The following is a 13236-nucleotide window of genomic DNA, read 5'->3' as shown; positions in this document are numbered from 1 at the left end:
TCTATCTATCTATCTATCTATCTATCTATCTATCTAGCTATCTGTCTTTCTATCTATCTATCTGTCATCTATCTGTCTATCTATCTATCTATCTATCTATCTATCTATCTATCTATCTATCTATCTATCTATCTATCTATCTAGCTATCTGTCTTTCTATCTATCTATCTGTCATCTATCTGTCTATCTATCTATCTATCTATCTATCTATCTATCTATCTATCTATCTATCTATCTATCTATCTATCTATCTAGCTATCTGTCTTTCTATCTATCTATCTATCTGTCATCTATCTGTCTATCTATCTATCTATCTATCTATCTATCTATCTATCTATCTATCTATCTATCTATCTATCTATCTATCTAGCTATCTGTCTTTCTATCTATCTATCTATCTATCTATCTATCTATCTATCTATCTATCTATCTATCTATCTATCTATCTATCTATCTATCTAGCTATCTGTCTTTCTATCTATCTATCTGTCATCTATCTGTCTATCTATCTATCTATCTATCTATCTATCTATCTATCTATCTATCTATCTATCTATCTATCTATCTATCTATCTAGCTATCTGTCTTTCTATCTATCTATCTATCTATCTATCTATCTATCTATCTATCTATCTATCTATCTATCTATCTATCTATCTATCTATCTGTCTATCTATCTATCTATCTATCTATCTATCTATCTATCTATCTATCTATCTAGCTATCTAGCTATCTGTCTTTCTATCTATCTATCTGTCATCTATCTGTCTATCTATCTATCTATCTATCTATCTATCTATCTATCTATCTATCTATCTATCTATCTATCTATCTATCTAGCTATCTGTCTTTCTATCTATCTATCTATCTATCTATCTATCTATCTATCTATCTAGCTATCTGTCTATCTATCTATCTGTCATCTATCTGTCTGTCTATCTGTCTAGTCTAAACTATTTTTACGAAACAGATACAAAAAAAAAAAAAGAATTATTCCACTTACCCAACATTTTGAGGACCGCCTTTTTCGCCTTAGCAGCCGCCACAGCTGCCTGCTTGTTTTTCTTGCCCTCGGCGAACTGGTCAGTCTTGACCAGCGTAAGTCCGATGAGCACGTACATGATGGTGATGACGACCATGGGGATGATGAAGAAGACGAAGGTGGAGAACTGAAACATGTACTTCATGTTGTGCCGGAACCTGTCCGGGATGTTGCACACGAACGAGTCCGGGAGGGGCTCCAGCGTGCAGGGGTCCGCCATGTAGTAGAAAGTCCGGGTGTGGATGGGGTAGGGAAGGGCGCAGGTGCAGGCCACCACCCAGATCAGGACGATGATCTTGACCGCCCGAGAGAGGCTGGACAGCCCCTGCGAGCGAAGCGGGTGGCAGATGGCGACGTACCGGTCGATGGTGAAGGCGGTGATGGTTAGCACGGAGGCGTAGGAGGTCATCTCCGAGACGAACGACTTGATGTAGCAGAAGACGGAGCCGAAGATGAAAGGGTAGCTCTCCCAGACTGACGTCGCTTCCGGCGGAAGAGCTGAAAGTAAAAAAAAAACGAAACTGTGTTAGTTTTATTTTTACAATTGCAAGCTTTATTGCTAGTGTGAAACGGTATCTCATGATTATTGCACATTAAGATTGATTCAGAATAATCGATGCACAATTTCCTTTCATGTAAGCGAGGTTTTTCTTTTCAAGTATTTGCTTACATTAAACTTGCTGTGATGTAAATTGGTTAGGTTTTTTTTTTTACTGATTGAAGGGTAAATTTTAAACTCAACTGTCTGACACAAATCCGTTTTGTAGAAATATCTATCAAACGATATGGTAGAACAGTGATTTGATTTGGTTTGATTTTAGGCACATCGGCACAATTTAGGCCATGTCGTGCCCGTGGTAGAACATTATTAGAAAAGTAAAGCTCCCCTTTCAGACCTATGGGGCAGAAGGTGTAAAAGGTCATCTGTTTGTGTGGCCCACGGTGTCATATGGCCAGCACAACGACCAAACCGCCTTTACTTTTCCCCCAACTAATGCCAATTAGAGCTGGATGGACTCGGACATAGAGGCGCCCAAAGATCCTGAAATTTAAAATGTCAGACTTCACCAGGATTTGAATCCTAGCGTTTTACCACTCAGCCACCGCAACTCCTATAGTATGGTATTGTATTATATATATGTATATATGTGTGTATGTGTCTTTGTGTGGACATATTAATAAAGTAGAGAGCGCGAAGTACTACATAAGCTTTTCATAGGTAGACAGAAAAAGTCATTGGAGATTACAATCGATGGCAGATAATTATTAATAACTCAGGTGTACAGATAAGTATTGATACGCTTTATATTTTAACAATAATTAGATTTTTTTTTGAAGCACAAAACAATATCAATACGGAGGAAGTATCAGGCTTTGGGAGGTGGGGGGGGGGGGAGGTTCCTCTCCATAGCTTATATCAACTATGTCTGTCTGTCTGTCTGTCTGGCCAAAAGTTTGTACACATTATTTTTCCGACTTTGGACCTCGTATCGAGCTGAAATTTTGCACTATTATTTCTTTTACCTGACAACATAAGAATCAATTTAAAAAGAAAAACAACTTAGCAATGATTAATTATTGGTAATAAATTACTTTGTTTGGTATCTCAAACAAGGGGAAAGAAATAGTACTTGTGGTGGTATAAGCTGAATTAGTTTCCTTTAAAGATTGTCGTCTGAGGCTAATTACAGATTTAGTTACATGACTGATCCAAAGTAATTGATACAATTAATTAATATAAGCTTTGTTTTTTTTTAATTTTATTTTTTTCCGTATTTTGCTGGTTTTAAAATGTCTCTCAATCTTCCACTTTTCTTTTTTGTATTCCTTTATATCGCCACCCATTCATTTCTTCATATCACTTCCTCTTCTTTTCTATAATAATGATTTTTTAATATGTATTAATTATTAGAAATTAGCTTTTTTTTATCCTGCTTTGCTCTCGTTTTTTTTTTTTGTATCTTCTTTTGTTTTCTTCTATTATAAATGGTATGTAAGCAGTTTAAATAGTTAAAATCAATGTCAAGATGACTCACTGACCTAAATTTAGTAAACACTCTTGTTCCTGTAGTAGGGCAACTTTATACATCTTAAGATCACCGCTATTATCTAAGGAACGTTCATGCCTAGTCTTTTTAGGGTTGGTAAAACGTTTTAATTTATATAACATACATACATACAAACATACATACAAACATACATACATACATACATACACACATACATACATACATGCATACATACACATTCCTTACAGTTTGCTTTATATAATAGATGAACCCGTAAACAAAGAGCAGATTACTCTGATTAGTTCGAGTAATGAAATCGACGGTGTTTTTAGTAGAGAGAGGAGATATTTAAAGGATATTTTTCAAATGTTTATTTCGGTAACTGGGGTGCTGAAAAGTTCTCAGAAAAAAAAGTCGTGATACTGGGTGGAGACTAGAACATCTTTAAATGTTTGTCTCTGTCTTGTAATATCAATCTGAAGCAGAGAGACATCAGCCTTTCAAGAAATTGCGCAAGCATCCAGAATGCGTATTTAAATGCATCTGCATATGTTTACCCACTTGGGCAGCCACCGTGTTAGAGCTAATGGCCCATTGATGAGGCCGGGCGGACCGATGGAACAGCACATTCACGAGGAGGAGACTGGATCACATCCCTGCCCCCCCCCCCCCAGTGATCATCAAGCGGTTTAAGCCGGAGTGGGTGTGTGTGTGTGTGTGGAGAAAGGGGGGGGGAGAGTTGGGGCGATTGCCGGGTAGATGAAGTAGATAAAGCGCCCCGAGTGTTGAAAGTGATGGAGCGATACGGTACCCACGATTTCCATGCTGCAGAGATGCATACTCAAGTGTGGTACGGGGGGGGGGGGAGGAGGTGCGGCAGACTGAACTAAGAGCGATGGACAGAAACAGACGAGAAGTAATGCATTTTTTTTCAGGGAGTGCGTGAATTTGTTTGTAAGTGTGTGCGCATGCGTGTGTGTGAGCGCATGCGTGTGTGAATGTATTTGAGTGTGGTGTGTGGTGATTATCTTACTCCTCTAATGTAAGTATCCAATCATATTGCCCGGCAAATTAGTTTCACGCCTCAGTTCATATGCATGTCAAAGGTCAAGAGAAACGCACGCGCGGCATCAGGATCATCATCATCATCAGATCGAGCCACAGGGAAACGACGAGCTTCGCTTTGGCTCGTCAATAAAGTACTCTGCATTCATTGCATTGACCCTTTTCTGTTCATCAGGTCAAAGGTCGGTTGCACTTACCGAAGAGCGGAACACAAAAGACGGGGAACTACGTACTTTTAAACAGACAAAATGTGTTGACTTTTGTTGAATGGGAATAGCTCAGCGGTACACAACAATGTTCAGCATGAGGGCCAAATTTCTTAAAATTCGTTACAAGCCGCATTGACGATAAAACTAATTGTAAATACCTAGGAAGTGGTCCTCTATGGCCATATTTTTCACTGCTAGCGTAAGCTTGGACAAGCCGGACTGCATATGCGTCACGGGCCACTAATGACCCGTGAGTCTTAGTTTGGTCATCACTGTTGTTTAGTTGGATCGTCGGGTAAATGAAGCTAGTTCAATGTCCTCTGCAATTATTCTCCTTTTTCTTTTTTCTCCATAGAATAATTTGACAGGCTCGGCATTTCACTTCCAATTTGTCAAAACAAAAATATTCCGTCGTCCGATAAACCAGAAAAACAACAGATAATGATTGATATTAATTATGTTGATGTAGATTTTATGCGGTGCGCAATCCGAATAGACATACAAGGCAATATTTTTTTTTTACAAAGCTCACTCTGTCTATCTGGTAAAAAGTTTGTACACTGTATTTCTTCTACACCGAAACTCGGATCTAGCTCAAATTTAAAAGAAGTGTTTCATTTACATGACAAAACAAGAATTTAAAACTTAAAATTGTTACTTAACTATTGGTAATTAATTATTCGGTTTGGTATCTCAAAAAAGGAAAAGAAACTGTACTTGACTGATAAGGTGGTATCAGATGAATACTTTATAAAGAGAAAAGTTTAAACTAAAAATAGATAGCTATTAAACGTTCTACTTTCATAAGCACTTTCCAGGCACAGGCGTTAGTGTGTTGACTTTAGGTGGCTGTGGGTGCTTTAGCACATACGTTTCTAAATTCAGATCGTTTACCTTTTTTTAAAATTTAAAATGGGATCACTAAAACACGCTTTTCTTTCTCTCCCCCTCCCCCTTACCCCTTTCAAACTTTTCCAGACCAGTGATTGGATCATAGCGTATTGAGAAAGCTAAAAGCATGAAATTGAGCTTAACAATAAACAATTGCTACAAATATCTCTAAAACGCACATATTTATTATTGTTAGTCTACTAGTGTTATTATTATTATTTGGTGTATGGTTTGGTGTATCCGAGGAACCAAAAAGAAAGCAATTATTAATTTTAAAAAAAGCATATAATAATAATTATTAGTAATGTAGAATTAGATTTCGAAGCTTTTCCGCGTGTAGCAAAGTAATTTGTACCAAACCGTTGTTCAAAGTGACTTTGCGATAAAGAATACTTGACGCCACTTCTTTAGTTTATTGATTTCATTATCTTTCTAATTATCCTATGGTATTTCTTTAGCGTCTAATTTTAGCCATCTCCCAACTCACATACACATTATTCCGTATCGCTTTCTCTTCTTTTTCTCTCTCTTAATGTAATCAATTACTGCAAAGATGTACATGGAATCTTATATATCAAAATACAAAACAAAGTGCGAATCGCTGTAGTTAATGTGATTAACTTTGGTATGAACATCCTAAAATGTTTGCATTAACTCTTTCTCTCCTATCTGACGATACCAGCGTTGATTCCACCAGAATGTGGTAAATAATTACGGAGAGAAAGAGTTAATTATACCCACAAAATGTCAAAGTGTTAGGAGAAATATTCATTTTGTTTTATATAGCGTTGGAATGTATCAGTATCTTCATACATATTTTTATATCATCAGGACCTCAACCTTGATGGTCTAAAAAAAAAAAGTAAAGAGCTTGCGCTCTATAGAGCAAATGAAGGTCATGTGGCCAGTACACATTTTTGACCAATCACCATTACAATCCTCAGTTTAAGTCAGGTCCCTTTTAGAGTTGGGTAGACTCAGAGGCTTCCTAAAAATCAGCCACGGTTCGGAAGCCAATCGTTTTGTTAGCTGGCCGCCACGCCGTATAAACACATTGAAATAAGGATAAGTATATTAATATTGAAATCTCAAAGTGTGTAAACTAATTGCCAGAGTGCCAGATGACGAACGATACTTTTGGGGCTGATTGTCACAATGTGTTGGTTGATGTTACGATGAGACTGTCTGGATCAGACAATGCATTTCTGATGTTTTACTTTTCCGGAGGAATTCCAGCTACCTGTCGCCTCAGCGTGGCCCTCCGGTGGAAACGTCTAGGGGGTGGAGACTAGATAGGCTAAGTACGAGTAGCGAACCAGGCCCGGCCGGGCTTCCCTGGGGTGAGCTTTTGTTTTTTTTTCTCTCACTCGGGGTTGGGATGGAAAGAACGCCCGGAACCCAGTCCGCCACGCCGCTCCACATGGGGACCGTCATCAGACCCGTGGCTGGAGTGGCAGTCCCTGCACTGAATAGTGGCGGTTACAGTATAGGAATATGAGACAAGCTCCCCGCAGTCAGCACTGTTCTAGGCCACTTATAGCGAGTAAGACCCAGGAACGGGGACGGTGCGCTGTGTACACGGCACGGCCCGGACTGGCCCAGTCAACCGATATGGCCGTCTACCGTTGGGAGCCCTCAGACAGGACAGGGGTGAAGAGCCCCATGTCCAGGCCTGGTGGTTGGATAAAAGCCTTTCTAACCATCAACGGGATAATGGCGCCCACGGCGCCAACGCCCTACTGGACTTCACTGAAGATGTTTTATTTCATATACTTCTATCATTTTAAACAAGTGACTAAGCACTCAAACAATATCGTAATGCCGGAGATACTAATGTTAATTACAAATTCAAAACATCTACAATTACAAATACACATCTTTTGTTCTGGAACTAGGAATCCAATTAATAACATACACACTTTTTAAATGTACAATGCAGCTTAATTAAACACTTTTACTACCGCCGTTCAAGTCCTCAAATTATTGAAGTATCCCTTTAAAATATCTTTACCTTTTCCGTCCTCCCGCCTTTTGGAACCAACCAATCCCCTTTCGCGCGCATGGAATTTCTCAACCTCTCCTTTTATGGCATGGAATTTCGTGGAAACATGCCGCCATGACTTTGTGATGCAAACATTCAACCAATGAAAGAATAATAATTTGTTATTCGAAGTGGGCGTGCACGCTTCCGTTCCGTGACAGTGTGTTGTAACTTGTATGTAACACAACAATAAACATTCTACATTTATTTTATATTCACTTATATATGATATTAAAACAACAACAACAACATAATTTTGACCAGTGTTAAAACTTGTTCAACCACATTTCCCCCTCCCCCTGAAAAAAAAAACAAAAAACTAAAGTACATTCCAATTAAGGTGTTGGCGGGGGGGGGGGGGGGGTAGTTAACTAAATTGACTCTTCCAAGTCCAAGAGGGAAAAAAAAAAATCAGATCGCTGAAAATTCGATCCGAGTCTCTTAAGGTTTCAGGTAACTTGAGAAGTAAAGTACTGAGCGACAGGTGTTCAATTCTAGACTGTCAGATGCTCGGAACAAATTACCGCTGTTAACATGTTAGCAGCAGAAGAAGAAGAGGCAGACTATTGTCGAACCCAAGTGCTCAGGTGGTACAAATGACGTCAGGCTCTTGGCTAACCATCACATGCTGGATTTGAACTTAATCCGATAGTTTAAAAAAAAAAAAAAACAGCATCAGCCTCCACAACAACAACAACAAAAGGATTAACAGGCCCAGCCATAACGAGACCAATAAAAAGACTAATTCTAGCTTGGACTAAAGAAGTAGCAAGCCTTTCTCAATTAAAGACTGGCCAATTATTAATATTATGTGATAAACTAATATTCATTCCCAGGCACTGCCAGGGTTGAGCTTCGTTAGAGAGAAACAAAATTCAATTCGGCCCCTTTAACAGTATTGACTGAGACATTCTGGTGATGTGGAAGAAGGCACTACGCCTAACAGCAGGGTTTCTCGCCAAGGCTCTACGGGAGGACTGATCCTTCCAGCCTTGCCACCAATTGGAGTTGATCTCAGGTGATGTGGCAGCTCTGTGGCAGCTCTGCAGCAGTACCATCATCTGACAAGTAACGAGAATCTTCTTAGGACCTTTAAGGACCTTGGAGGTAGCTGTCAGATAAATTGTTATTATCCTCTCGATTGATATAACAATGAGCAGACCTAATTCTGCTTCAGCAGCCCTAACTTTAGTTCAGTTCAAGTCAGCTACCTATTAGAGTCGGGTGGACTTAGAGGCGTCCTAAAATTCCTGAAATTCAAAATTCCAGTCACGGTTCGGAAGCCGCTTGATTTTTTTTTACTTAACCACCATTTTATTTAAATACATGTTAATTAGTGAAGTGCCGGTAACAAGAAACTATATAAAAATATAAATTATTAAAATCTGCTTGAGGATCATGGTCTCTTTACCCTAGGCTGAAAGAAGAAAGGTTATTGTTATATTGATATTTTAATTGTATAGTCTGTTAATCTCAAAGCTTAGAATTATCATTATTATTATTATTACTAGTAAAATATTGATGTTATTTTAATTTTTGTTTTTATTACTACAGTTATTATACCTATTTTTATTATATGCTATTATAATAATTAAAGGTGGCACGGTGGCTGAGCTGTAAAGCGCTTGGCGTCCGAACCGGCGGTCCCGGGTTCGAATCTTGGTTAATAGTAGGATTTTTAATTTTAGGATCTTTAGGCTCCTCTGAGTCCACTTGACATTAGTTGGGCAAAAGGTGGCTGGCCGTTGTGCAGGCCACATGACACCCTCATAAACCGTAGGCCACAGATTACCTTTAAATCATCTGCCCTATAGGCCACAAGTTATGAAAGGGGAACCTTTAATTATTTTTTTTTAAATAATAATTTTCATTACTTTTGTATAATTCGACAATCAGGCTCCTATAACATGCTAAGTGCTACCTGGTCCAACAATCTCTTTTGTAGAAATGTTGGGGGGGGGGGGGGGGAGGGGGTAGCTGTGGAAAAAAAAAAGTTTCCTAGTTGCCTTTAGGCGCTCAGCAGAAACACAACTCGAGTCAAACCTGTAAAGTTTGCGACAGTCCCCAAAGGCGGCACCTTCGACATAGAGGAAGTCACGCCCAAGGATGGGATAGCGGAGGGGGGGGGGGCAAGAAGTATGTTCATATTTATGTGTGTGTGTGTGTGTGTTTTATCGCGTTTGAAGAATATTTCTAAATCTTTTAATTTCCTACACAATGATTGAAATGTTGACATTTTAGTTTACTTTGCTCGTTTGTCTTCCAAGCGATGTTTCGCCGCCAAGTGTTTTCTTTAAGAGCATCGCACGTTTGTCAGTTCACGATGGAAGCGATTTTAGGAAAATGCTTTACAGAATTAACAAATAAAACGATAATTGACAAAAAAAAAAAAAAAAATAGCCTTTCCAATGCAACCTGTGGCGCCTAGCGGATAGCACTCAATGACATGACAAGAACACAGAGAGAATTACGGAGAAATGCCTAGACACACGGGGGGGGGGGTGAGCACGAGCGAGGTAGTGGTGCTTCCAATTACCGGAAGTAAACAAACCACTACAACAACACTACAGAGTGCAGACGAGATTACATGAAGAAAATACTGGAGGTGTGGAGGATTAGGAAAAAGGAACGGAGGCGGGTGGTCGGGGTTGGGGGGGGGGGGTCTTTTAAATTTTTAAAATCTGTATGAGGATCAAATTATTAATCGATGGTGATTAGGGAGATGAAAAACTGAAAGGAATATGATGATAATCTGTTTAGAAGTGTTGAATGTGTGTTGAAAAGGGATGAAACAGTCGTTGAAAAGTGAGGAAAAGAGTGTTGAATAGTGATGAACATATTAAAAATGTGAGAAAAAATATTTAGGTGTGAAGTCAGTGAAGAATGTGTGGTAAACAGACGATGGATCTATACTACTAAACACGTGACGAAAGCTAATGAAATAGGGGACTTCGAGTGAATCATCATGACTCTGAGCTGTGTCAGTCACATCATGGTTTGTGACATGAATTAGTGGGAATCACGAAGAATAACTTTTTGTTGTGTTACACGTGAAAGTGAAACCTAATCGAGAATTGTGGGAGTTGACCACATGGTTAGAGAGGTCAGACATCGCCAGGTTCTTAAGCGGTGATGACGTCTAACGTAGTTGATTCAGTGATTTAATATCAATTGTAACACATGTACCGGAAGCTCAAAATTGGAACCAGTGAAATCTGCCCATGTGGAGTATCAGCAGAGAATGCAGACCACGTCCTCCAAAACTGCTCTCTTTACCAAGAGCTCCTTATAAGACATTGGCCCCAAATCACCCCAATAGAAAGGAAACTATATGGAGAGCTCCCTGATTTAGAAACCACTGCGCAGTTCATCTCGTGTATTGGTCTACTCATCTGAACACTCCAACATAACAATGAGAATGAAGAAGAAGAAGAATATCAATTGTGTGCTTAGAATATTTCATTGCATTTGTGTAGTATGTATAGTACCTTGCGGCTGGAATAGCCGGTGCGAACTGTTATTTTATTTTATTGGAAATAAATATATGGTCTGCTGATTAAGGTTTTGCTTGATTTATGATTGCTATCAATATCTGTTGTGCTGTGCTGAATGAAGTAGACATACGAGGGTAAAAAGTAGGACAACAGGTCAAGTGAAACAAGATAATCTTTAATTACATTAACATACAAGAGTAAGTGTCACGTAATGAGTAGTAACAAGCTGACGAAAAGAATCGGAAAGATTTCTGCAGCAATGGCAAAACTCCAAGCGTGTCTGGGAAAATGCATAACTGACCTCGGCAACCAAAATCCTAGTCTACAATGTGTGTGCAGTAAGCACCCTTCTTTATGGTATTGAGAGTTGGCCAACATACATAGATTAAGTACTTTTCAAGTACGCTGCCTGCGTTGCATAATGTGCATCTCGTGAAGGATCATATCTCCAACCAGGACGTTTTGAAACTGGCCTATATGCACTGCATTTATGCTCTTCTGACACAGAGAAGACTACGCTGGCTCAGGACATGTCATCCGCATGTCAGATGCAACTTCTATATGATCAATACATATGGCTTTAGGTATTTATTTTAGGTTTTAATTAAGACCAAAAAAAAATAAATACATAGATTTGTAAATTCTATAAACAGAACAATTCCAGTTTCAAAGTAAGGCAGCATGGACATGTGAAGTACTCAATTATCCTTATTCTTCGGAATTAAAGCATTGCCTTAAACAGAACAATCAACTGGTGATGATTCAAGTAAAATTGTAAGGGTTCTTTGAGTGTTTAAACACACTGAGCCAGAAGTAAAAAGTTAACACGTAACAGAGGTGTGAACAAACTCGGAACAAAAAAACAGCACGGCACAACGAAATCAATAGCTATCATTGTGAAATACATTACTCGTTCCGGGACAGATCTCTTGAGATCTCTTTGTAAAGTATTTTAACAATGTAATGCATGTGTGTGTGTGTGTGCAAGAGGTCATTTTGAAACAAAAACGGATTAAAAAAAACACTCGCTGCATGACAACATGAAGATGAGGATTGAGTTCCAGATTTGGAAGACTTCACCTGTTTGTTTTGTAACATTGTTATACCTGTTTCGGATGCTCCTTCAGAGTTGAAGATAATCTACTTCCTAGCCCGAACCTACCGCGGGACGGCATGGGGTGACAACGGGCAGGGTATGAACCATGAACAATCGAGAGGACGAAACGACACTCCAGCGCGCTTACCACACGGCCTGGCAGCCATCCGGACAGATCCTTGAGGCGCACAGCGATTCCCGCAGTCGCAACAGTTGTTGAAAATAAACGTTATAGCGCGGAGAACTAATAGGTGCTCGATAGGAAAACTGAAAAAAAAAATATGCTTCATTAGAATAAGAGGTAGCTCTGCCTAAAAAAAAGCACTATGACCTAACTCTGCATCAGAAGCACTATGACCTAACTCTGCATCAGAAGCACTATGACCTAACTCTGCAACAGAAGCACTAGGACCTAACTCTGCATCAGAAGCACTATGACCTAACTCTTTTGGTAAATCAACGGTGAATGGTATAATGTATGAATCTGTGTGAATATTTGTAAATATGGCAGAGTAGTGAAGGGGAGTTAACCCAAAGGGTAAAAAAAACAGTTCACATTTATGGTTCTCAATATATTTGATCTAGGAAATAGAGTGTACAAATAAGTTTATCGAAAATTCTAAGCAAATCATTGTATTATTTACAAAAAATAACAAGTTTAGTTCAATTTTAAATAGTTTAATATTTTTTGTGTTTTATTTTGTAATGGTTTTTAAAGGGGAATCAGATCAATATTCAGTCATAACAATTGTCATCCGTCTGCACTTCCTTCATATATCTTCACAACCAAAAAAAACAAACAATAATTTTTTCATATGAATAACATAAATTTAAAATCTTTATGTTATACAGCATTTCTCAGTAATGTTATAATATTATCAAGGAAGAAATAATAAAAGAGGCAAAGATAAGAGGCCTAAGGCTCAAGGATTCCTATGATGTTAAAGCTAAACTTGAATAGCTCAATTTCTGAGGTTTCCTTTTAAAAAATAAAAATATATATACAACACTAGTCGACCGGCGGCCACTACAACCTATGCGACCGAAGGTTCCGCACTCTCATGGGACCCGCGCTAATTCAAGGTATATAAATTATTGAAATAAACCATTTTATAAATTAAAACAGATTTCCCGCGCCTTCCTGTCAATTTACCATGAGCTCCTTGAAATCTAACGAAATTGCAAAATATACGAAAAAGTCCTTAAAATATACTGAAATATATAGAAAAAAATTGTCATTTTGGGGTGTGATTCAATATGGAAAATGCTAATCCTAAGCGCGATAAATAAAAACGGCATTATGCATTAGTCGTAATTGTGTAATCAGGTGAAAGAAGCTTGTCGCGCCTCAAACTAACTTGAGGTCAACAATTCTCAAAGATAGATTGA

The 13236-nt window shown here is 38.6% G+C and overlaps 1 protein-coding gene across 1 annotated transcript in view; it reads right to left on the bottom strand.

Annotated features, from left to right (window-relative positions):
• Positions 1 to 13236, bottom strand: part of LOC106071039 (pyrokinin-1 receptor-like) — a 266696-nt gene that overhangs the window by 11261 nt on the left and 242199 nt on the right. The window contains exon 2 of the mRNA XM_056033457.1: positions 1004 to 1540. Coding sequence (XP_055889432.1) covers positions 1004 to 1540 — 537 coding nt within the window. The remainder of the gene's footprint in view (positions 1 to 1003; positions 1541 to 13236) is intronic.

The sequence above is a fragment of the Biomphalaria glabrata genome, chromosome 6 (assembly GCF_947242115.1).
Source record: "Biomphalaria glabrata chromosome 6, xgBioGlab47.1, whole genome shotgun sequence".
NCBI classification, from domain to species: domain Eukaryota; kingdom Metazoa; phylum Mollusca; class Gastropoda; family Planorbidae; genus Biomphalaria; species Biomphalaria glabrata.
Note: the sequence above shows the minus strand (reverse complement) of the source record. Positions and strands in the feature narration are given on the sequence as shown.